The sequence below is a fragment of the Rana temporaria genome, chromosome 1, assembly GCF_905171775.1.
Source record: "Rana temporaria chromosome 1, aRanTem1.1, whole genome shotgun sequence".
NCBI lineage: Eukaryota > Metazoa > Chordata > Amphibia > Anura > Ranidae > Rana > Rana temporaria.
Genome location: NC_053489.1, coordinates 442,028,792 through 442,055,828, shown reverse-complemented (window position 1 = coordinate 442,055,828; position 27,037 = coordinate 442,028,792). Strand labels below are relative to the sequence as shown.

The 27,037-nt window shown below is 44.0% G+C and overlaps 1 protein-coding gene across 11 annotated transcripts in view; it reads right to left on the bottom strand.

The window, feature by feature from the left end:
- Positions 1 to 27,037, bottom strand: part of PTPN13 (protein tyrosine phosphatase non-receptor type 13) — a 350,570-nt gene that overhangs the window by 116,908 nt on the left and 206,625 nt on the right. For all 11 annotated transcript variants that reach the window (XM_040326640.1, XM_040326643.1, XM_040326655.1 and 8 more), the window contains 6 exons: positions 21,624 to 21,719; positions 15,725 to 15,812; positions 8,629 to 8,848; positions 5,584 to 5,658; positions 2,124 to 2,298; positions 237 to 390 (listed from right to left, as the gene is read on the bottom strand). In XM_040326640.1, the coding sequence (XP_040182574.1) occupies positions 237 to 390; positions 2,124 to 2,298; positions 5,584 to 5,658; positions 8,629 to 8,848; positions 15,725 to 15,812; positions 21,624 to 21,719 (808 nt within the window). The remainder of the gene's footprint in view (positions 1 to 236; positions 391 to 2,123; positions 2,299 to 5,583; positions 5,659 to 8,628; positions 8,849 to 15,724; positions 15,813 to 21,623; positions 21,720 to 27,037) is intronic.

The window sequence follows — 27,037 nt, the reverse complement described above, 5'->3', positions numbered from 1 at the left end:
AACACAGTTCTAATCCTTGACCACACCCATTATTTGGTCTCAGTTTACTACTCTTTCCTAAGGAATAGCAGGATTGGGGGCAGAGATGGTGGGGTTGAGGCAGGTGGGTTCCTGCACCTATTCTCAAAGAAAAAAAACCCTGAGCATACCTAAATGAACCTTTATAGCTTAAACCAGTACTATTTTAGTCAATTAGTGAAATTTTAAAATTGGACTTATGACATAAAATGCCTTACTGGATAAGACTGACATCGTCGACAAAAAACTTTATCCTGAAATACAAGGAGAAATTGATTGCAGATTTTCCTCTCTTCTTTGTATCTTCTTTCCAACCATCTGGAGCAACTTTTGACAGTTTCAGGTCAAGATCAAGAAAGAAGAACTCATTTTCTAAAAAGATATAAACAGTCATTGACTACATATTTTGGGGAATAAATTCGTTTTTCAGCACATAGAGGTGCAAGCAGCAGTGACAATTATTATCTGCATAGCCCAAAGTCAGACCATTCTGAACCAGAAAAACTCTGGCAATTGCTTGTTGTAAGGAAGCTTGCCCCCCCCCCCCCCCCTCCACCATCCTAGGTATTCACATTGGCCAGTACGAATGTGAGGTGTGTTTGTTGTTGTTGGAGTGGGGGGAGCTGGGAAAATGTGGAGGGGGAAGGGTAAGCTATTACACTATTCAGAAGAGTCAGAGCTTTGGCCATTCATAAAAGCCTCAAAGACAATACAAAATTATGTATCTCCTTTATGATCCAAGTTAAAAAATACAGGTATGGATAGAATGCTAATCCATTGGATCTTGACGCTGCTTCCTTATTAACATACTAGCACACTACATGCAACCTTCCACCTTAAACTAACCATCCAACCAAATGATCCCTCTTAGGACTCGTTCATACCATATGTGCATGAAACTACAAAGGAACTGATGGGAAAACTGCAGGGATTTCACTTGCAGAGACATGAATACATCCATTTACAACAGTTTTCATGTGCATTTCAGTGAGGGACATATTAACCTACAAAAGTTTGAACACTTATTCATTATTTTTTAATTATTATTGAGGTTGAAGCTCCACATAAAAATGCTTATAGGTTAAAGCGGAGTTTCACCCAAAAGTGGAACTTTCGCTTAATCCACTCCTCACCCCCTTACATGCCACATTTGGCATGTAATTTTTTTTGGGGGGGGGGGGGCTTCAGGAGGAGTGGGACATCCTGTCCCACTTCCTCCTTCCGCCGAGGGACCGCTAAGGCGATACGTCATATCGCCTTTTGGCGGCCCCTCCCTGTAGGCGATCGCCTGGGACACGTGACAGGTCCCAGGCGATCGCTTTTCCAATCAGAACGCGCAGGGCCGCTCGCGCATGCGCAGTGAGTGCCCGGCCGTGAAGCCGAAAGCCGTCACAGCCGGGTGCCCACAGTAGCAATGAGGACGCCGGCTGGAGAGGGGGGGAGAGGAGCGGAGCTCCGACCGCCGCGTCGCTGGAACGTGGAGCAGGCGAGTGCATGTTTATTAAAAGCCAGCAGCTACACTTTTTGTAGCTGCTGACTTTTAATATACATGAAAAATGCCTGGAACTCCCCTTTGACGTGCTCACACTAAGGAAATTATTTTCTAAAGTTACTTGATATTATTTATATCATTTGTAACAAAACAAAGAAAAAAAACAAGCCAATAGGATTAAAAGGGAGAAAGGAGAGGGCAAACGTCAATACAACCAGAACTTTTCTAGCCATCTCTAGGGGCCTGCACCTTCTAATTGGCTGGAAAATCTGAGAGCCATCACATCACCCATAGCTGCTATTTGTGCCCCCTTCTCTCCTCTGCAAGCAGCTCACTGCCAGGAAAGTGGGAGCTGCGAGATCATGTGACCAGACAAGATCTTTTATATGCAGGTTAGACTGGATAGTGGGTGGACTGAGGGGACATTTTTTTAATTAGATAGTTGTAGGCATTTCTTCCACTTCCAAATATTGCACACCCTTAAGAACCATTTTCAGTACATATATTAAGGGAAGCTCTGAACTACCAAACTCCTTCCAATTAAGTGGATGCTCTCATGTTCTTGACTAAAGACTTACACAGCTATGACAATCAGCCCATACAGTACACTCACCTTTCAGCATTGCTAAAGCGAACAAGTGATGTTCAACAAGCCCAATGTGGGCCACAACCATGTCAAATACATCCTTACAGGTAGACTTGTTATCACACGTTAATTCAAGTCTTTGTCCACTAAGGAGAATGATGTTAACCTTTCGACGGGTCTCATCTGTCTTTCCTTTTTTGGCCTTAAAAAAAGAAAAAGGAAACTTGCTAACTGAAAAATAAAGTACCGAGACATGAAAACATAAAATCAAGTTTGATATAAAAAAGGTTGTGTTGATATTATAAAAATCGTGCGTTTCTACACATAATTTATAACACTATATTTGCATGGGAGCAGACATATGTGCTCATTTCATACGCAGGCCCTGCTTTGCAGCGCTCCACAATGGATGTGTTTTACTGCTCCAGCCAACAATGCAAAGCAGTACACTCACTAAAAACAATGCACTGTATACATAGCCTTATACTGCCATTGTCTGCAATACATGCATATTTCTCTATATTTTATCCTTTAACAATGCTTCAAGTACCTGGGAAATTCCTGTTTGGCCTGCCAGAAACCCAGTGTGCTTCTTTGTTTCTGTCTGATCTTTCCACACAGTGGGCCAGAGTCAGAAAGATCAGCGGATCTTTCTGCTGGCGTAACGTATCGCCGATACGTTACGCCGCTGTAACTTTGGGTGCAAGTTCAGTATTCAGAAAGAACTTGCGCCCTTATTTACGGTGGCGTAGCGTATGTGTTGCGGCGTAAGGCCGTGTAATTCAAATGGGGATGTTGGGGGCGTGTTATTTAAATTTGTCTTGACCCCGCGTTTTTTACGTTTTTTTTTAATGGCGCATGCGCCGTCCATAAAATATCCCAGCGAGCATTGCTCCAAATTACGTCGCAAGGACGTATTGGAGTCGACGTGAACGTAAATGACGTACAGCCGTATTCGCGAACGACTTAGCAAACAACGTAAAAATTTCAAAATTCGATGCGGGAACGACGGCCATACTTAATATAGGATACGCCGCACATACCCCTCATATAGCAGGGGTAACTTTACGCCGGAAAAAGCCGAACGCAAACGGCGTAAAAAAAAAGCGCCGGGCGGTCGTTCGTTTCTGAATCGGTGTAAATATTAATTTGCATATTCCTCGCGTAAACATACGGAAGCGCCATCTAGCAGCCAGCCAGAAAATGCAGCCTAAGATACGACGGTGTAAGACACTTACACCTGTCGGATCTTAGGGATATCTATGTGTAACTGATTCTCTGAATCAGGCGCATAGATACGACCTCCCGCACTCAGATACAACGGCGTATCAGGAGATACGCCGTCGTATCTCTTTTCTGAATCCGGCCCAGTGTCTCTTCTGTGCTGTGATCCAAGAAGTGTTGTCAGCCCTGCTCAGCTCTTTTCTGATGGAGAACAGAACACTTCCCTCATCTCCATAAGGCCCCGTACACACGAGAGGATCTATCCGCTGGAATTTATCCGCGGATCACTTTCATGCTAAGAAATCGATCCGCTGGAATCCAGTCCAGCGGATTGATCCGATGGTCTGTACAGACTCACCGGATCAATCCGTCCGATTCCCTCCCTCGCATGCGTCGTAATGATTCGACGCATGCGTGGAAGTCCTTATATTACAGCGTCTCGCACGTCGCCGCGTCATCATCGCGGCGACGGCGCGACACGTCACCGCAGAGGGAATTCCGCGCGGATTTTGATCTGATGGTTAGTACAACCATCAGATCAAAATCCGCCAGAGGATTTATCCGCGGAAACGGTCCGGAGGACCGTTTCCGCGGATAAATCCTCTCGTGTGTACTAGGCCTAACAGTTTTGTAATGCAGCAGAGAAGAACTCATCCAGGCAACACCGTTTGGGATTTCAATGCAGTAAAGCAGCATTATCAGCTTACTACAGTTATTTATAAGAAAGGTATGAATTTAAGAAAAAAACACTCATACTCACCTAGATGGCTGGAGCACCGATCCCAGGTGCAGCTGTCCCCCAATACATCGAGAGAAAACCGGGTGATCAAAGATCACTGCATTTTTGGTCTTAAGCCTGCAGAGAGCTGGTGACTGTCAGTCACTGACTTTCTATTCTGCCCCTGTAGCACTTACTGGAGCGCCAGGCTGTGGAGAGGATGGAAGTGGCCGACTCAGTCTCTGCATTTTGCCGAGGCGCCAAGCCAAATGGCGGTCCAGGCATCTTGGTGGATCCAGACTATAAAAAGTTGTGATCTTACACGAGCCTGGACCAGCTGAGTGACGTCAGCTGAAAGCGGGTTTTCGCCCACTGTTGGCTGAAAAGGAGTCGCAGGAGTGCAACTTCTATCAGAAAAAGAGTTACAAGGAACCAGGAACTCTGGTTTCATCAGGAATCAAGCCGATGGTCCAATTTTAACATTATCCTGGTGTTGGTGATGGGTACCTGGTCTTGGCCGCTTTTTTTTTTTAAATATTTTTTCTAATAAAATGAATCCCATATTAAGCAGCATGGTCGGCCTGTGTCTCTTCACAGTGGGAATTCTTCCCCTGCAACACTTTTTTCTGTATATTTACTAGGCACAGAGACGGCACCTACCATTGGAGAGCCTGCAAATTTTGGGACACCATATGGGTATATTGCACACCCAGTATGGTGTTAATAGTAAGCATTGATCTCCAACCAAAATTTTTTTCTATTAGGTTCTACTATCAGCATGAGCCACTTCCGAAAAGTTTTCCCGACACCAAAAAAAAAAAATCGACAGAAGAGGGAGCTTCAGCTGATTGACAGCTTCAGCTCTGTTCCTGTGTACTCTGTGAAGGAGGTGTTTGTCCCTTGCCTCCATTTAACTCTCAGAGCTCTCCTCACTGAGCTCTGCAGAGTAACTTTTGACAAGCTTTAAAAATTCTGGACTTTGAATAGATGTAGAGAAGACGGCAGACACAGATTTTCACCTTAATGCATTCTATGCACTAAGGTGAAAAACATTCTGTGCTGCAGCTCCTCCCAAGACCACCTAATTTTCTTACCTGAGCCCTATCCGATCCAGCGATGTGCACGAGCTCCTGCTGCCATAAATCAAATCCAGTGACACATGAGTGGGGCCGAGTCCTGCTGTCTATATCAATTGACGCAGTAGCAGGACTCGGGAGTAAGTCCACACGGGTGCCCCAGGAAAATAAGCTTTCTGTGGGGGCATTAGATGAGGAGGGGCTTGTAGCGCCAGCGGGGCAACCCAGAAGAAGAGGATCAGGGCTGCTCTGTGCAAAACGATTGGTGGTATGCATCGGCACGTTTCTTTTTTTTTTTTTTTCAAAAAGGAGGGTTTACAACTCCTTTATGTAGGAGGATTTGCTTCATCTCTGTGCATCATCTGAGGCTAGGCGCCCCACGTGGACATGTGTAAGGGTTTACAACAACTTTAATTATATAAATTATACCTGCTTTTTCATTTACAAAATTTAAGTCTGGCAACCTTACCAAAATTGATGGTGGGAGATCCAAAGAAATGTAGGGTTCAACGGTCATTTTTACAAATTCTGGGCCAAAAAAGTTCTATATGGAAAAGAAAGAGATTTTAAGGTTTAAAAGCGTATGTTTTCTGAAAACTGTAATCAAAAATAATATTTGGAAACTATTTTTGCTATTGTGGTAAATTTTGTACGAAATGTGAATGCCAAGCCCCCTTAGGTCCCTTAAATGCAGAATTGCTTTAACTTTTTCTGGACAGACAACCCAACAATTGCTTGGCAGTAAAAGTGAAGGTCATGACATTGAAAACCTTCCTTGATTAACTATTTAAAGGAGTTTCCCTTTCAAGCTGAAAAATCCTTTAAAACATAACAAAAATTTGTAATTTTTCCAATCAGATCTTCTCTAGCTATTGTTAGAACTCAGAAACTGCAAAACTTTTTGCTCCAGCTATAAAGTGCACACAAACTGTACAGAATAGTATGACTTACTGCCCGTTCACATCAAATAGTTTTCTCCTGCGTTTGTTGTCGTGCTGGCATGTGCCACAATCACATTATTCTCTATAGTGCCTATTCACATCAGCACAGAGCAGTGTTTTTCGAAAAGGTGCAGCACAGCATGTAGACTTCAATGGAAATGCATGGAAAGCGCATGTTAAATGCATGTAAAAACACGTTCTTGCATTTTAATGCATCTTTGGCAGAAGCTTGTGTATAAGATCCACCAAAAAAAAAAAAAAACGCATCAAAAACGTGTAAAAACGCTCTACGAAAATGCAGCAGCACTAGTGTGAACCTAGACTTAAGCTGGTCATGCACTGATCGAAGTTCAGTTGGTTCAGCAGGGACCAACCTAAGTGTGTGGCAGTCCCCACTCGACAAAAGTGCATTTTTTGATGAAAGCAACTTGTTGGGAAGCTTTCCTCGATCAGCAGCTGCAGAGGCTGATTGGTGTTATTTTAACAGCTGCAGGTGCCGCTGTCCGAATACAATATCCTGAAAGGGGAACTGGTCTGTCTATACAAAAAAATGTTGATAAAAAAATTTAAAAAATAAAATAACGGTGTATGGCCAGCATTAGTCTGGTTTCCCTGCAGCAATCCCATATAACACAAGAGCTTCTTTTGATAAAACAAAAAGCTCTTCTGCCAAACCTTTCCATGAAATGCAGCTCATTACTTATGTTCGGCGAATACCCCAAAATCCTGTTAAGGTTAAGTGTATAATAATTGGTTTGTGTGATCACGGACATACAGTATGTGTGCAGATGTTACTTATGTGGGGGACATGTGTGTTGGGGACACTATTTTGGGGACTTTGTGTGTTTACACTGTGTGTGGACATGTGTGGGGACACTGGGCAGGTGATCAGTGTGTAAAAATCTGTAAAAAACAGCTCATACTGATCACTGGCCAGCTGCAGAGAGCCGCTCTCCTCACTAAGGACTTCCGTGTGAGGAGAGGAAAGCCGATTGCCTAGCAACCGGCTCCCCATTTACATCACATGATGGCTGTGATTGGACACAGCTGTCATGTGATCAGGAGGGCCAATCACAGAGCCCTCCTGCCGATTTGAGATGCGCTGTGTCCGGGTGACACAAGCGCATGGGGATTGCGTCGATGTGTGTGATCACCCATCTTCTGAGGGACGTTCCTGAACATCCACTCAGAAGGAGGAAGCGCCCACCCGGCTGTATATGTGCAGTGGCCGGGTGAGAAGAAAAAAAAAACGTGTTTTGCATTGGTACTTGTCCCCCCCCCCCAGGCCCCATACCCTTTTATGGCCAATAACTTGCATATAAGCCTTTAAAATGGGGATTTTAGATTTTTCAAGTTTGGGTCCCATAGACTTTACTGGGGTTCGCCGTTCAGATCGAACCGGGGGGGGGGGGGGCGTTCGGCCATCTCTACTCAAAATTATATCAGAGACAATCTTTCATGCAACACAAATAAGACTATATGCAATATGAAATTTACTGCAGGCAAACCTTAACTTTAGGTTGTTTAAGCATACAATAAAAAACATTACCATTATAAAGTTTGCTATATTGAAACAAGTGAATAGGTGATGAAACAATGCCATCTTTTAAAACCTCTGTTCAATTCAAAATGAAAATGAACAAAGACACCTGTAAGAGGCATAATATCCTCTTATTTTTGCTGTTGAAAGACTACTCAGTTTAATATTTATGGTAAACTAGAGGTAGAAGAAATTCATGTATATATTTAAAGCGGGATTCCACCCGCAAATTTTTGTAACAGTGTAGCTGCTGACTTTTAATAAGGACACTTACCTGTCCTACTTGCCCGCGCTGATGGCCCCCCGATGCCGATCCCACGAACGATGCAGGTCCCGCGCCGCCATTCACACTAGGGGAAACAGGCAGTAAAGCCTTACGGCTTCACTGCCCATTTCCTACTGCGCATGCGCGGGTGTTGCGCCGACTTGTGAATGGGCGGCTGCTCTCTGAGAAAACACACAGTTCCCAGAAAGCAGCATGCCCCATTCACTAGGAGAAGCTGAAGAAGACAAACCGCGGCTACGGAAGAGGCAGATTACAAACTTCCGCATAGCAACAGGTATTTCGGGTGAGTATACATTTTTTTTTTTCCCCAAAAATTTTTTTTCACATTTTTTAATGATTTTTGGGCAAATGTTTTCCTGGGTGGAACTCCACTTTAATCGCTTACGTTTTTACTACAAACGTACTGCAAGAATAAAAATACCAGTAGTGTGAGGAAGTTTTCTACTGTATTCAATGTTTGTGCCTTTTATCCAGAGGACCCATGTCACCACCAGTTTATACTTAGGGCAATATTACCTTTTCAAGACCCCCTGCCCGGTGTGAAGGGGCGTTATTGATTTAAACCTGTGTCTCCAGATGATTTGTATTTTATACCTTTGCGCATAGTCATATCTATTATAGATTGTTGTGATATTCCTCTAATTTGTCCGTTCTATTGTATGATATTACTGTTGAGCATGCCTAGGTGCCTTTTGCTGGATACTTTTTTGGTTAAAAAGAATTTGAGAAAAATAAAAAATAAAATACCCTCAGTTTCCTCTGTGTCATGGCCGTCTCCATGGCGATTTCTCGTAGAGGATCTCTACTGATGTCCAGCATAGATGATACAGGCATTTCACCTGAATACAAGTTCAGCCGAGATTGTTTTAAAGCCATTCTGGCTTGTAATTGAATCATGTCTTCCTCTTGTCGTTTCCGCATTTCTTGATTGATCTGGGCTCTGTCAGATGGGTTGTCATACTGCTGGCTACAATATGAAAATGTTTTTTTTATTTATTACAAAAATACATGCAAAAATAAATAATCCATGTTAATGATAGTGTTCCTATGTACAACCACCTTCTACTGATAATGAATTTCCCCTCCATAAAGTACAGTTAAGGATGCAAATCATCCTTAATCTTATATTTTTATATATATTTTAAAGTATATTGTATTTTTAGCCATCACTTAGTCTGCACATTAGTAATGTAAAAATGTTTACTCTAGTTCAGCTTTTATGCCAGGTACACAATAGATGTAGTTTACCCTGTAAATGCCCAAGTCTGGGTATTATTTATGAGATGGATGTTTGGCCTTTGTGAAAATCGTTTGAGATTTGCCAGCATTCCTATATGAGGAAAAGTAGAAACTGCACAATTTTGTGCCTTTTTCTCTCAATACACTTAATATTGCAAGAAATCCAGTGTTCTAGCAACATCTGTGCACTAAACTGAATTATATGTAGTCAGCCCATCAGCTAACTACATACCACCTCCCCCCCATGTTATGGAAAAAAGAAAAGTCCTAGGGCGACATCACTGTTCTTCCACAGATACAATATGGTGAGAGAGATTATCCTCAGATAGAAGGTCAATGCAGTCACCATGTGGGGACTGGTAAACTGCAATGTAACAGGATTTTTGTACTCACTGTAAAATCAATCCTTTTCTTGGAGCCCTTTGTGGGATACAGTCTGATGATAAAGAGGAACTGTAGTCTGCTCACATAGGGCCAGATCCACAACCAGCGGGCGCAACGTAACTTTTGTGATTTAAGTTACACCGCCGCAAATTACACAAGTTAGTGCCCGATCCACAAAGCACTTACCTGGAAATTTGCAGCGGTGTAACTTAAATCCGTCCGGCGCAAGGCGGGCCAATTCAAATGGGGCGAGTCCCATTTAAATTAGGCGCGCTCCCGCGCCGGACCTACTGCGTATGCTCCCGACACTATTTTCCTGACGTGCTTTGCGCAAAGTTACGTTGCGCCGAGTTTGTGAATCGCGACGTGTAAAAAAGAGATGCGGCGGGAAAAAAAAAAATGAAAAAAAATTTGACAGCGACGTGGGAAAGACGGGTATACTTTTACATGGTGTACTAACTTTACACTTTGTAAAAGTAGCCCTATCTTTGTGACGGCAAACTAACACTTACGGCGACTTAACAAAGGGAAAAAGCTTTGTGGATCTCCATAAGTGCTAATTTGCATACCCGACGCTGGATTACGACGAGAAATGCCCCCAGCGGCGGCCGCGGTACTGCATCCTAAGATCCGACAGTGTAAGTCCATTACACCTGTCGGATCTTAGGACTAGCTATGCGTAACCGATTCTATGAATCAGCCGCATTGTTAGAAACAGGGATACAACGGCGTATCAGCAGATACGCCGTCGTATCCCTTTTGTGGATCTGGCCCATAGTTTGTAATAAAAACCTCTTTGCCATTCTGAAGCTTACGAACTGTGATTCTGTATTGCCAAATATGCTTTAGAAATCTCCCTCCACTAAATCTGGCTGAATCAATTTTAACTGTGGGCAGCTAAAGCTGCTGTCTGTTCACTTCTTGGCTTTACACAGACACATGCCTCGAGCTCTGCAGCTTTCACTGGCCCTCTTATGATCCACCCACCTTCCTTCCTGGCAAACTCTCACAAGAGAGAGCTGTGCATGATGTCAAAAGCCTAGGCTTTTTACCAGACATGAAAGAGGAAGTGGGCTGTACAAGGTATTTACTGGCAGAAAAAAAATGGATTTTCTGTACTCGCCGTAAGTCGTCCATGGACGGACACAGCTCCTTAAATCTTGACATGTGGGTTATGTTCCTGTTCATAGGAGAGGACTAGGCAAAACATGTCAGTCATCTTAAAACATGCAACTTTAACAGAGTTGAACAGCCCCGCCCCAGGGGGCGGTCCCTCCGGTCATAACCCCTCACCCTGCAGCATGCAGCCTCAGTTAGTCAAAAAGCAGTACAAACTTAAAAAGGAGCGGTGGGTGCTGCGTCCGTCCATGGACAACAGAGAAAAGGATTTTACGGTGAGTACAAAAAATCCTATTCCATCTTTTCATCCATGGACAGACACAGCTCCTTAAATCTTGACGTGTGGGACGTCCCCAAGCAGTGTCAGAACAAACGAGGGGTGGGAACAGTGATCAAAAAGAAGACCTAACTTCACCCCAAACAAGCAGAGCTCCTGAACAGAGGAGTTGCAACTTTAAACAGCTGCCTGCAAAACCTTGTGGCTGAAGGAAGCATCTGAAGATGAACTCACATCAACCTTGTAAAATTTGGAAAAGGTGTCAACGGACGACCGAGTCGCCGCCTTACACACTTGAGACAGATACTCGATGTCGGAAAGCCCACGAGGCACCAATTGCCCTGGTCGAATGTGCCCCCCCCCTTAAGGGCATAAGCCTGGATGACGGTCTGTCTGATCCACCTAGAAATGGTGGCCGATGAGACAGCCAGTCCCTTCTGCGGACCAGACACCGCCACAAATAGCGAGTCTGACCTACGGAAAGGAGCTGTAGCAGACAGGTACACCCGCAGAGCGCGTACCACGTCCAAAGTATGGAGCGCAGCCTCTTTGGGATGCGACGGTCAAGGTGAAAAGCTGAAACAACCTTCAGAAGAAAGGACGGTTGTGGGCGTAGCACCGCCTTATCCTTATGAAGGACAAAGTATGGTGACTTTCAAGACAAGGCTGCCAGTTCAGAAACACGTCTGACAGATGTAATGGCCACCAGAAAGGCCACATCTGAGACAATGTCAAGAGAGGAATTTCACTGATGTTCGCAAAAGGATGTTCCTGGAGAACCGAGAGCACCAGATTCAGATCCCATGGAGGAAGCGGTGGTCTAATAGGGGGAATCACATGTCGAACCCAATGCACAAACGTACCCACTAGAGAATGGGTCATCAAGGGACGTTGAAAGAAAACAGCCAAGGCTGAAATCTGACCCTTAATGGTGCTTTAGGCAAGTCTCTGACCCACTCCACGCTGCAAAAACAGCAGGACCCTGGAAACGAATACATTCTTGGACGCCACTCCATCTCTTCACACAGAGATGTAAGCCTTCCAAGTGCGATAGTAGATCTTCCGCGAAGATGATTTCCGTGCCCTCAGCATGGTGGAAATGAACGAATCCAACAGACCTCGGTCCCTTAGCACCTGGCTTTCCATAGCCATGCCGTTAAAGCCAGCGACTGTAAAGCAGAATGAAGTATGGGACCTTGAGACAGAAGGTCCTCCCTCATTGGCAGCCACCAGGGTGCATCCGCCACCAGGCACATAAGGTCGGCGTACCAGGGACGCCGGGGGGCAATCTGGAGGAATTAGAATCACCGGGATCCCCTCGGTGTCCACTCTGCGGAGCAGATGAGGAAGCAACTTTAGTGGGGGAAAAGCATAAAATTTGCCAATACTGACCCCACGGGGCCACCAACGCGTCTGCCCAAGGATCTCCGGACCTGGCCGCAAACAGACACCTTTCGATTGAGTCGAGAAGCCAGGAGATTCACGTCCAGTGTGCCCCACCTCTGGCAAAGGAGTTGAAATACCTCTGGATGTAACAATCATTCCCCCGATCCAGCATCTGGCGACTTGGGTAGTCCGCCTGGCAGTTTTCTATGCCCGGAATGTAAACGGCTAACAGAGCCGGGACGCTCCTTTCCACCCATCGCAGGATGTGAGTGACCTCCAATGCCGCAGCTGAGCTCCTTGTCCCCCCCTGATGGTTGACATAAGCCATCGCTGTGGCGTTGTCCAACTGGATCCTGATCGGACGACCCTGTAGCCTCTGCAACCACGAGGAGAGGCATAGCCTGATCACTCGAAGTTCTAGTACATTGATCGGTAGGCGGGATTCGTCCGGAGTCCAGCGACCCTGGGCCAACTAGACCCCCCAGACTCCCCCCTCAACCTGTGAGGCTAGCGTCCATCGTTATTACAGTCCAATGGAAAGGAAGGAACGACTTCTCAGACTGAAGAGCCAGGGATCTTAGCCACCAACTCAGGGAAGCCCTGACCAGGTGACTTACCTGAACCTGACGATCCAGAGACAACGGAGATCTGTTCCATTTGGACAGGATCTCCTTCTGCAAGACTCGAGTGTGGAATTGGGCATACAGCACTGCCTTCTAGGAGGCCACCATGAGGCCCAGAACTCGCATGCAAAAACGGAGAGACGACCATTTACGGGAGGCTAACCATTTCACAGTCGACTGGAGTGTCTGCAACTTCTCCAAAGGAAGGAAGGAAGGAAGGAAGGAAGAACTTTGCCTCCAAGGAGTCCAGGATCAACCCTAGGTACTCCAGACGCTGAATCGGTACCAACACAGACTTCTGAATGTTCAGTACCCAACCAAATTCCCGGAGGGTCTGAATGGCTATAGACACGTCCTCCTCCAATTCTGAGCCAGAAGCAGCTCTCAGAAGAAGATCGTCCAGGTAGCCCACGATAGCAATGCCTCGCTGTCTCAGAAAAGCCAGAATCGGGGCGAGCACCTTGGTGAAAACTCTTGGTGCTGATGCTTGGCCAAAGGGAAGAGCCACAAATTGATAGTGGTCTTCGCTGATCGCAAAGCGCAGAAACCTCTGATGGCTGGTGCAGATGGGGACATGCAAGTATGCGTTCTTGATGTCCAGTGACGCCAGAAAGTCCCCCGGATGGAGCGCAGCAACCACAGAACGAATGGATTCCATCCGGGAACCTTTGCACCCCCACAAAGGCATTGAGGGCTTTGAGGTCCAAGATGGACCCCATCCTTCTTTGGGCCTACAAACTGGTTTGAATAGAATCCCTGAAACCTTTCCTCCAGGGGCACAGGTAAAATTACTCTGCACCTGAGCAAGTCTTGTACAGCTCCCATCAAGGCAGACCGACAAGCCGGAAGAAGAGGGAGATTTGAGGGAAAGAATCTGTTTGGCGGACAAGAAAGAAACTCAATCTTGTACCCCGAAGTGAGAGAGCAGGGAGGTCCACAGAGTTGCAAACTCGCGAGTCGGGCGGGGGGCAAAACATCATGCGGTAGCAGGCTTGTTTGGCTTACGCACCCAGGGACGCTTCTGTCCCCCAGCTGGACCATTGTCAGTCTGGGAAGATCTGTCGGCTGACCCAGACTGACGAAAATACCGCTTCTGCGCAGAATAGGAGGGCCCTGGCTTACAGCGTGGCTCCTTCCTCTTAGAGGACTGCGGGAGAAGTGTGCTCTTACTTCCAGTGACATCCTTCATAATTTTGTCCAGCGAGGTACCAAAAAGCCTCCCACCCTTGAAGGGCAAATCAGCCAGAGCTTTTATGGATGCTTGTTCAGTGGACCAGCTTTTCAGCCAAATCAGGCAGCGCAGTACCACCGCAGAGTCAGAGGCTCTGGAGATCAAGGGGGCCGCATCCAGAGTGGCATCACAGACATACACAAGACCCTGTTCCAATTGGTCAGCCAGTCGTACGCACTCTGGAGGAAGCTGATGCTCCTCTACTGTCTGTTGCAAAATCTTTGCCCATTCAGTGAGTGTCTGAGACACCAAAGTTGCAGCCAATATAGGTCGCAACACCGAGCCCAGCATGGTGAACATGGAGCAGTTCACTGCTTCGGACCTCTCATCAGTAGGATCCTTAAAGGCAGGGGTCCCTCTATCGGGAGAGTGGTTACCTTATTTAGCCAAGAGACCGGGGGGTCCACGACCGGAGGAGTGGCCAATATTTTTCAAAAGGCTCTCCTCAAAAGGATAACGGACCACCATGCGCTGAGGTACCACAAAATACTTCTGCTGCCATTCCCATTCCTTATCTATAAACTTATCAAAGAAAGTAACACAAGGAAAAACTTTCACAGAGCGGTTAGACTTGTGTAACCCAAAGGAGACAGACCCCTCTGCGGAAGTCCCAGCTGCATCTTCCAGCTTAAAGAGAGTCCCTCACAGCATCAATAAGAGCACAAGTGCCCTGTCTTGCACTGACCTGGTCTGCATCCCCTGACATACCAGAACCGAGGTCCTGAGCCACAGTCAGGCCCGAATCTGAGTCAGAGCATTCCCCAGAAGATGGCTGGGGAGAGGGCGCATTTTTACCCCCCCTTACGCCCGCAGCGCCGCTTCTACCCTGGCAACAAATTTATTCCAGGACTGCGTATCAATGGGAACTGCAGGTGGTTAGAGGTTGAGGTTAGCATGCTGGTAAGTACTTCCATTCCATTCTTACACAATTAAAATATAGGTAGAGTACTAATGTAGTCTTCAGTGTCGCCACCGAGCACCAACGTACTGTTAGTGTTTGTTGAGTACCATTGATGTCAGTGTTGCTGTTAAGCACTGATGTACTGTTAATCTTGCTGATGAGCACCAATATACTGTTAATGTTCACACTGAGAACCAAAAATGCACTGTTCGCATTGTCACTGAACACCAATGCATTAACCCACCATGAGCTTTAGTTTTTCGAAAATGATTTCAGAATTTCCCCAAGAACTAAACGTGTTTTAAGGGTTCTCCAAGAGTAAATAGGTTGAGAAAGGAAAATTACAAAAGGCAAGGAAATGGAAAAGGATGGAGAACCAGGGGCGTGAACAGAAAAGAATGATGTATAACTGTTGTAAAAAAATCTGATTGGTTACAACAAGTATTCTTTTTTCTGACACCGCACAAATAACATTCTAGCTCTTTAGTGGTCCTATTGTTAATTAACATTGTAAAAAAAAAGTGGAATTTAGGCAATATAAAACCAACTAGAAACTAACCAGTTGGCACATTATATGCAGGGAATTCATTAAGGTTAAAAAAAGGTTTTAGCTTTAGAACCACTTTAACCCCAATAATGGAGCTACCGTATTTAGTTATTTCCTGCCAAATAAAGTTAAGTACCTTCCAGGATGCTGAGCACGGTTTGACTCCTCTGATCCAGTGAGGACTCCTGTGGAATCGTATCGTTTTAATCCTTCAGATTTTCTCCCTAGCAAAAACAAAACAGTAAAAGCTCATTATTTCAAAGAAATAACATTGACTTGAATATACATTATTTTGCATCGACTCTTCTCATCTTGAAGAAAAGCTTGCAGAGGTCAACAAACGCTTTACTTTAATGTGTAAACCACTGTAACAAGTAATATCTTACTTTGTGATGTATTTATGTTTGAAGAAACCGGATGTGTTTTCGGTGCAAAGGAGTGTGCAATATTATACATATTATGCATTTTAGTGCAGTATTTATTTATGTTTCACATAAAGCATAGTTCTGGGGAACAGTTCTCACCAGAATGCAGTGCAATAAATCTGTGTTCCGCACACGTTTCCTGCACTGCCTTTTATTTATCCCATGGAAAAGGAATTTAGGAAGAAAGGGGCTATTCTGGTAGTGCATCCTGCTTTTTCAGTTATATTTTCTATTTTGGGGGGTAAATTTGGGTTGATTGGCTTATCTTTGACACTTCCCAAGCCAGAACTTTCTTTCCTCTGGAGAAAATTGTTTCCTTTAAACCCCACACATGGACCTTTAGATCCAAATGGCACCTCTCCGTTTTCTTTTACATGAGGGCTCCTTGAAGCAGTTCCCATTGCTCAGTTTCACACAGTCCTCTTCAAAAACAATAACCTCACAAAATGGAACAGCCAAATCCAGACCAGCTAAACCCAAGCTCTCACTGGCATAGTGGATCTCCAATCCTGACCAAAAAATATCAAAGCCCTTTTTTCAAGCACACTGGATGGTGGCGACAATGGATGCCAGTCCTAAAGGGGGTGGGGTTAAATCCAACACTGTCCAGGGGACTTGGTCCTTAGAAGAGTTGAAACTTCATTATTCTGTAAATCTATCAAAACTTACTCTACAACACTGCATCCCCCTTCGTTGAGAGTTGGAGCACAGTCAGATAATGCTGTGGCCTACATAACCCATCAGGAGAAAAAGTTGGGCTCCCCTATGAGAAATAAGTCTTATAGTCCCCTGGATTGAAACTCACATGTCTGCCATCTACATTCCAATAGTGGACAATTGGAAGGAGATTTCCTAAGCCACCAATGCATAGCGTCTGGGAAGTTGGCTCTGCACACGGAGATCCTCCAAAATCTCTGTCAAAGGTGGGGAAAAATATATGTGGACATCCCGGCCCCCAGGTTCTACAACGATCTAACAGATTAATTGCCAGGAAGAGGGATCCTCTGAAATTTGCAGTAGATGCTTTGGTGATTTTGTTCTCAATTTAGATTGATTCATGCTTCCCTTCAATGAACATCTTTCCTCAACTGCTGTGCAACAGGAAGAAAAGGATCCAGCAATTCCCACTGCATCAAATTGGCCAAAAAGGACATGGTACAAAGACACATGTATATAGATTTCCAGAGTTGCCCGAATTGGCAAAACCTTCCTTAAATGTGCAAAATAAAGAACGCCACCATACATGGGACTTTAAAAGTGCCCGACAATATTTTACATATAATGCACTGTTAATTTACAGATTACTTGGTCTGAAAAATAATAAAGGAAACAAGTGGTACATAATAGGGTCGGATGATCAACGACGAGCTGTGAAACAAATCTGCAAAACTTTTATGCATTATATTTTTTGAACATATACATAAAGCCATGTTGGACTATGTTGTGTTGCATTAATGTTTTTATTTGAGGTGCTACAAGCGGTTATCTGAGTATTTTGGGGTTCTTTTTTGTGGGCCTGTTGGCAACATGGCAAACAGAACTGCCAACTCCTCAGTCTATTCCGTGGTGATGTCTCATGGTCTATGAACACGTTGTGTCCTGTACTGTAGTCCAGGATAGCAATTTACAGGTAAGTGAAAATATGTCAACTGACTCTACACAACATTGCTTAGCTGCATTTATTTATGAGGTTTGTTATCTGTGCTCCATTCTTACATACAATATTTAACACCAATCAACAATGTTGGTTATGGCTTTAACACAATTTTTAACTAGAGTGATAGGTCTCTCTATGTTATCCTATACAAGCCCTTATGAGAAAGGATGTAGAGTTCATCTGCTTTTATAAAGAGCAAAGCAGTTAAAAAGGTTTATGGCAGATTCTGATATTGTATCTCTGGTTTCACAAAAAAAGTGCGTATTGTCCCTTGGTGGGTAGCCACAGCCCCTACAAAGACTTTGATGGACAAAGCAATTATATCTTCTAAACACAGGTTTAAGCATGTTACTTTTCACATTTTATCTTTAGAAAAGGAGACCTGCAAGTCTCCCAAAACATTTGTAATTGTGGCAGGCAAATGTTGCCTATGTGGCAGTATTACTTCCTTTCATGTCACACTGGTCAGTAGCAGTAATGGAAAAAAAAAGGGTGGGATGGAGGAGGTCAGATGTCCTGGGTGCAGTGGTGTTACATGTGTGTTCTTGTGGGGGGGGGGGCACCACGCGGTGGGATTCCGACGCTGCAGGCTGATAGGAGTAGTGACAGCATCACTACTCCTGTCAGCTTGGCGCTGGAAGTGGCAAGCCAAATTTGGAAAGGAGCAGAGACCTGAAAGGCATTGCAGGCTGTGCTCTCTGCCCTTCCAGCTCCTCCTTCCTACCAGTGCAGCTTTCCTGGATACAGACGTTAACACAAGAACGCTGTCAGAGGGGAACTGGATTTTCTTAACTGCTCCTTTTTTTCTACTTCCTAGAGACTGCTCTTGTCCCTGCAAGAAATCTGGGTAGTGGGAGGGTAAGCAAACCCTACAAAGTCCCGATCTGACAGGCAGTGGTGCCGGTAGCACTGGGCACTCATGGCATGTGCTCTGCATCTTGAATAGGGAGGGGGGATTTTAGCAGCAGGATATTTGTACTGGTAGGGGGAATTTATTGCATTTTTGTGTGGCATTTTCACCCTGGGCGCTAGATGACCTTGTCCTGGCACTAGCTGCAACACTGTATGGCAGGGATATGCAATTAGCGGACCTCCAGCTGTTGCAAAACTACAAGTCCCATCATGCTTCTGCCTCTGGGTGTCATGCTTGTGGCTGTCAGAGTCTTGCTATGCCTCATGGGGGTTGTAGTTCTGCAACAGCTGGAGGTCCGCTAATTGCTTATCCCTGCTGTATGGATTTTCTTATTTTTCATGATCATGCATTAAATTGTTTATACATTAACTTCATGGAGCTAGAACAAAAGTACAAAAAATACACCATGTGGTTCTAATAGGCAGTCACTGTAGCTGAAGTTTAGTTCTACACTCTTTGTGCAAGATACATTTTAAGAGCATACCCCAAGAGCACTTTAAATGTGGCCAAAAAACTAAGAATGCAAAGTAAAAAAAAAAAAAAATGTTTTATAATATATAAACAAATATATAGGTGTACAGTAAAATTAGTCCAAACGGTATTTTTTTTTTTAAAGAAAAATTGTAAGGATAGCCATTATCTCTGAAAAAAGGGCAGATATGATCGTCCGCTTGGTCTTTTTCTTGCCATTCTAAGGCCCTTTCACATGGGCAGACTGTACAGGTCCGCCTGTCAGTTTTTAGGCGGACCTGAATGGACGCGCCATGCAGGTCTATGGAGCGACAGATGTCAGCAGTGACATGTCCGCTGACATCCGATCCACTAAATTCAGGCGTATGGCGATACGTTCGCCATCCGTCCTGATGGATCAGATGAAAAAACGGACATGCTTTCCGTTTTCGTCCGATCTCTCCATAGGAATCAGCGGCGCTCGACAGGCCCCTCCCTGTTCTGTCTGTGAGACGGACCTGTCAGTTCAACTGAGAGATTTCCTCTGCAACGGATACACTTCGTGTGGAAGAGGCCTTAAAGGTTCCATTCATTTTTTTTAAAGCTGAACTACAACTTTCTTTTCATTAAAACCGAATGGAATGATCATGTACCATGTTTTTCTGTTGTCTGCAGATCCTCCAATATTCTGGGTTTAGTTGTGGCTTTGTACCATGTGATAGCCTGGATAGCCTGCTGATGGACAGACATTTCCATAGCCACTTTCTGCTGCACCTCTAGCCTAAAACACGCCCCTCTGTAGCCTTTTAGACTGTGAAAATGATGCAACTTCCTTCACAGCTCTGATAGTGGGTGGGATGGAATACATCCTAATGAACATTCAATACCTCCCATTCACACCTACAGGAAGAGTCCAAACCTCCCATGTCCCACCTCACAGCATTATTCAAAAATCACATAGGAAACGCCTTCATACACAGCCTGTTCTGAAAGCTTGCTGTACTGCTGCTGGGCAGGATTGAATGGATCACAATTAGAATTCAGTCCTGCCCAGTTAAATATGCTGACCAGTGTGAACAGGGAGAGTCCCATCCCTCAGATCCCGCCCTCCCAAAGCCCTGCTCTCTGTGAAGTGATTTACATATGGAGTTCATCATAACCTCCTATAGCCCTTCCTCTAAGCCATTATTCTTTGGCATGCTGCAAGACAGGAATGACACATTTACACCTGCTTTGCAGATCACTCTTCAGAGAGCATTTGACAGGTGGTGAGAAGGAGCTGCATCACCTCATCATCTATTTGAACCCCCTAAATGCTGCAGTACTGCCTTCAAAGACAATTAACTTTTTATCTGTTAAAAAGAATGCAATCAGAGCAGAAAAACATGACCATGTGATCAGTCTTATGTTGGTGTGCCCTTTATAGCTAGAATAGCACATTTATTGTCCAAGAGATGGTTTGTAAGGATACACTTCCTGCTGTACAGCACTCAGTTTACTGCAGAGAGGAATGGAGTGTGATTGGCGAGAGTAGAATTCCAATACTCTCCTTTTTACCACCCACACGAAGGCCCAGAAACACCCACAGTAACCCTTGGACCCATCCACATCAACTCCCAGAACTGCTACAAATGACTCCCATAGCACGCCCTGAAACTACAGAAGCCCAAAGGATCATGGGACATATAGTATCAGGATTGGTAAAGTAAGGAAACAGGAAGTCCGAGAACTTTGAAATTCAGCCAGGAGAAGGCGTGACAGACACAGAAACACAGCTAAAGTAGGTAAGTTACATACACACACACACACACACACACACACACCGACAGTGGGGTTGTAATTTACATGTACAAAGCATTTGTTGATTTGGGGAGGAAAAGCTGAAGTTCTTCTTTAAATATACTGTCCATGCATGTTTACATAGCAATGAAATGTGTAAAATGTAACAAAAAAAAAAAAAAAGATTTTCACCCACCTGAAACATTGGCACCCTAAATAATTTTTCCATAATTCTGAGCCTGGTTAAAGCGGTTGTAAACCCAGAAAAAAAAAAAACAACCTGCAAGACATAGCCATAATGAACTAGTATGACTAGCATACTAGCTCATTATGAATTACTTTACCTTAGAGCGAAGCCGTCCTCGTCTCCCCCTCTGGCCGCAGACAGCTCCCCGGAAGGTTACTTACCAGGTATCGGCACTCCAGCTCTGTGATTGACTGGAGCGCCGATGACGTCACTCCGCGTATGCGCGGGAGCCGTCAAAGCCGGCATTAGCTATTCACAAATCTGGAATTCCCAGTGGGCCCGCGCCGTAGACAACGGCGTATTCCTTTTGGCAAATATCTCCTAAACCGTGTAGGTTTAGGAGATATTGCAAACATCTACAGGTAAACATTAATCTAGGCCTACCTGTAGGTGTACATTCAAAGAGAGGGTTTACAAACACTTTAAGTGTATAAATAATATTGATGTTTGCAGATTACATGAACTGTGAGCAGAACTTTGGGGTTTGGTTATTTTACGATAGGAATTTCCTCAGTAGCACACAAAAAGAAAACAAATTACCATTCAGCTCTGTAAATATCTTACCTTGTCTAAATTCTGCTTCTGATGATACAATAGATGGGCTTTCACTAGACGTACTATAGGCGTCACTGTGAGATGATCTGTGCAATCTTCCAGGCTCTGAAATGGCACATATGTATTATAAGTGTTATTTCCTTATTAAAACATGCATAGTAAAGAAAAGATTGCACATAAAATAAATCACTTAAGTCATAAAACCAGGTGTAGAACACAGTTTTTTTTTTACATCATATACTATAACTTAAGAGATCAATGAATCCAAATATTCTGGATATATAAAATGTTTAACTACCTGAAATTGCTCACAAAAAAATCAGAAATAAGAGACTAATGTTATATGTACATAGCCGGATAGTGGAAACTGAAGCTCTGGGATTTAGTTCACTTTGAGGTGTTGTAGAGACCAACGAGCTATGTAAGCATTATTTCAGGCAGGGGTATCAAACTTAATTTCCTGGTCAGAATCCCTGTGTGTCATGAAGAGGGGTCCCTTCTGCACCCGAGCCCAGGCCTTAATTTACCCCCCCCCCTCAAACTAGGGGGCTACTCTCAATGGCCTCTAACAGCCTAACACCTTCCACCTGAACTCACACACTAACCCTGAGTATTTGAGGGTGCCTGCCCCTACCAACCCACCCATTTGGGATTGGTCAGGGCCCTCAGAACACTCCAGATAGCTCCTCCAAGACCCCTCCCAACTGCTTCTGGAACCTTCTCCAAGGATCCAGCAAGCAGGGAGGAGTCCACAGAGAGGCTGCTGCTGAGGTTAACACACAGGCTTGGCTGTCAACCAAGCCTGACAATTTACAAAAATCCTATCACTTAGCACTCTAGCCAGGGGTGCTGCATTTATGATAAAGGAAATGATGGGCGTTGAGCCAAGATCCAATTTTATGTTTTGATTTAATGACTGTGGAAACCAACTTAAATCATGTAGTGTTATCTGTATGAACACTCCAAAACCTTACTCTTGCAGTATCTATTATAATGTTTTAAATGAAGATTGTGATAATAAAACAACTTAAAGGAGAACTAAACGTATCAACTTAAGTTTCCAAAAACAGTTACATTGAAGGCATGCTGTGAATGATGACCGTCACAGTTGCTTGTGCTCTCAACCAAGCTGTCAAACGGCTTGTGTCATAACTGATCACATATGCAGCACCACGGCGACTGCAGATCAAACAGAGGCTGAGATAACAGTTTCCTTGGCTGTAAATGATAGGTTTATTTCCTATTTAAGAGCATAATCTTTCTATGTTGTGCCTATCACAAACTGCTCATTACTGTCATGTACACCATTCATGTCACTTGTTTGAGTGCTCCATGGATCAGAAAGATACTGTATGAAAATAACCCTTTGAATGATTTTGTATTACCAATGACATGCATTAAGTAAGTTTTCATTGTGACACACACTGTATTTGTGTAAACAAGCCCTGGAGGACAGCTACTATTTCCATTATGCACATTTGTATCACTATCCACAATCTTGGAAAAGATCACACAAACGCTCATTACATTTTCTAGATCAATAGCCTCAGGAAGGAAACTTAAAAACCAATGGAAACTTAACTGTCTCTTGCTCAACACAATATTCCTATTACTGTCAAGAACAGAGTATTACAGAGGAAAAACAAGAAGAACAGACAAGCCTCATATTTTGTTTATACATAGAGAGAAGTGAAAGATTAAAACTTTTAAAGATTTGTTGTGGTCACACTGACAAAGTAAGAGGAATTAAAAAAATGTACAGTTGTCATCTGTAAAAAATGTAATCTAAACTTCAGGTTATCCACCGCAGCTAAACTCGGACAATGCCCCATTCACACACTGCATTTAGCAATGGTTTTGTTACATGGGGTTTGGTGCGGTTATAAAAAATGTATTTTACTGTGTCTAGGACCGAATTATTGCAGCTATCTGCACATAAATGCAGGTAATCGTAGTGTACTATTTCACCTGCAGACAGGAACAGCAACAAGGAAAGAAAACCAGGAAGCACATCAGAAAGGGCAAGAATGTACCAACGCAGCTAAATGCAGCCGCATGTAAACGCAGCTAATCGCAATGTACAAACGCAAGTGATCACTGTGTCTGGAGTCTTGGAATTTCAAAATAACAAAACATGCTTTTAACAGCAGCAGAACAGCCGCCCATGTGAAAGGGGCCCAAGACTGAGTTTATGATGAAAACATCTACAAAAAGTGTAGATGCGGACTACAAAAAATGTAAAAACGCCCCCGCCCCCCGGTAGATCGCACTCAGAAGCGAACACACACGCAAGTCTCGCCCACATATGTAAATGCCATTCAAACCACACATGTGAGGTATAGCCGCGTTAGAGCATGTGCAACAATTCTAGCACTAGACCTCCTCTAACTCTAAACTGGTAACCTGTAAAAAATAAAAATAAAGCGTCGCCTATGGAGATTAAGTACCGAAGTTTGGTGCCATTCCATGAGTGTGCGCAATTTTAAAGCGTGACAAGTTGGGCATCCATTTACTCGGCATAACATCTTTCACATTATACAAGAACTGGGCTAACTTTACGGTTTTGTTATTTTTTAAACGCATGCAATTGTTTTTTTCCCCCCAAAAAAAGGCTTTTGAAAAATGATTGCGCAAATATTGTGCGAGATCAAAAAGGTATATAAGTAGATAAGCAAATTTTCTTCACAGCTTGCGAGTAGCTTATCTGTTTTTATCAATACATTTATTAAGACCCCTTTAACACTGGGGCGGTTTGCAGGCGATATTGCGCTAAAAATAGCACCTGCAAACCGACCTGAAACAGCGGCTGCCGTTTCTCCAGTGTGAAAGCCCGAGGGCTTTAACACTGGAGCAGTGCGCTAGCAGGACCTCTCCAAAAGTCCTGCTAGCTGCATCTTTGGAGCGCTGTTTTTACCGCTCTTCCACCGATCCTTCCCATTGAAAGCAATGGGAAACCGCGGATATACCTCTGCAGAGGCGCATTGCTGGTGGTATTAACCCTTTTTCGGCTGCTAGCGGGGCGGTAAAAGCGCACTGCTAGCGGCAAATACCGCCACAATTCCGACGGTAAAGCGCCGCTAAATATAGCGGCGCTTTACCGCAACCGGACCTCCCGTCCCAGTGTGAAAGGGGCCTAAGGATAATGCACAAAGACGCTTTTCTTTACTCTTCTTTTGACTGCTAGGATACCCCTATCCTGGAGGACAGCAAGGCCCAAGAAATTATTCTTTGAACACTAGATCACCCGGACATCATACTTATGCACAAGAGTATTTGTTTGCTGCTATAAAATGAAACTAAGCCTGCCTATTTTTCACAGCCAAGATACTGCCATCGCCCCCGTTTGCCATGGTGCTGCACATTTGATCAGTTAGGACACCAGCCATTTGATGGTTTGGCATTTCGGTTGAGAACACAATCCAATGTGACCATTAGTAATCACAGAATGCCTTGAATGTACCTATTTTGGGAAACCAGTCAATGGATGGGATAGGTCCCATTTAACAAAGACCCCCCCCCCTTTAGAAAAGAGGGGCTGCTTGGGGATTCCTCCATCCACCTAGTTTGTGTGGATGGAGAAAATTACACATCACGATGTGAATTTTGCTCTGCCTTGCAATCTGTCTAGTTCATGCAAACCAATGAAGTTTCTAAAGCCTAGTATATGCCATTAGTTATTTTTCGGAAAACGGAAAAAAAAAAACAGCTCCAGTTGGAGCTGCTGTACCAACAATCCGATGTTAGTAGTGATATCCCCCTGATAAAACTATTTTGTGTTCTGACAGGGGGATGATGTGGGGTGCCTGACCCCCCCTTTCCAGAACACTCCGGTCTCCAGTTATCGGGAGCCAGTGGGCTGGTTTTCCACATGCACTAGCTAGCTTCTGTCGGACCAGCTGCCATACACATGGGCCAATTGTCGGCCGGTTTCTATTGAATATCGGCCGATGTCGCCGACATTCAGCCCATGTCTAGAAGGCTTTAGACTGACGTAAAGTAGCTGGAGGACAATATTAAAAACACTTGCAAAACCAATTACTCATGGCATTTTAAAAACATCAGATAGGACACTAATTGCCTTCACCATTTCATGTGGTATACTAGGCTTGGTTTTCGGCACTTCTGCTTCAACAAGACTGTAAGAAGAGTTGTGGGAGTTAGGTATACGTGATTAAAGTATAACGGAAAAGTTAAAACTTTTTTTTTTGTTTGTTTTTTTTAGATTTGGGGTGGCGAAGGGTTAGAACTCGTCAGGTTATTGCTTTTTGAAAAATGTAAAAAGAAAAATCATTTTGATTTTGTCCTGAGAATAACAGTTGGGGGTACATGTTCTAATGGGGACACCAATTCTGGTGGTCCTGGTGACAACCAGGGATTCTCCCACTTTGGAAGGTTTTGCTCTGACTTGGCTATGGGACAGGAAAGGAAGTGAAATGTCCCCAATGGCACACAGATGGCAAAATAAAAAACTGACAGGGGCTATAATCTTTCTCCTAATCTATCCAAAATAAATACATGTTTTACCTTTAGTTCTATTTCAAAAACAGGTGTAAATAACCCATTGCTGACAAACAGATTTTAGCTTTCTATAATGCAACCAATTTAATGTTCATTTGGAATCATTTCTGCACTTTGGACACTGATCTTTCCCTTTCCTTTCAGAATAAATGAAAAATAACTGTTGGGACATCATTTTAGTTCAATCAACATGCATCTAGTGTTTACTAAAAGCTGAACTCTGGGCAAAATGCTAAACAAAGATGAGTTACATACTATATGTTGGATATGCTTTACCTGCCAAAGGACTAATATTTCTGTCCACCCACTCCAGAGATTTACAAAACTCAGCCCCGATAGGGCAAGAGACTAGATTTTTCTCAGCTGTAGGTTAACACTTATGCCTCATACACACGATCTGAATTTCCAATGGAAAAAGTCAGACGGAATTTTTTCATCGGATATTCCGACCGTGTGTATGCCCCCATCGGAAGAAAGAGAACAACATGTCAGAAAAAAATTCTATTGGAAATTCGGTTCGTCTGTATGGAACTCTGATGGAGAAAAAAAAACAAACACTCATGCTCGGAAACAATTCGACGCATGCTCGGAAGCATTGAACTTCATTTTTCTAGGCTCATCGTAGTGTTGTACGTCACCTCGTTTTTGATGGTCGGAATTTGGTGTGTCCGTGTGTATGCAAGACAACTTGAACAAACTCCATCGGAAAAACCCGGAGTTTATTCCGACTGAAACTCAGATCGTGTGTACAGGGCTTTACCGGTCTACATCTTATCCATCCCCCAGCCTGTGACTGGAAAGTGCAGTACACCAATAATATCTCATCATCACTGTGCTATATTGCCTCATATTAGCATGTTACCTGTTTCGCACTGGAGTACAACTTGGCCCCTTGTGCTGCTTCT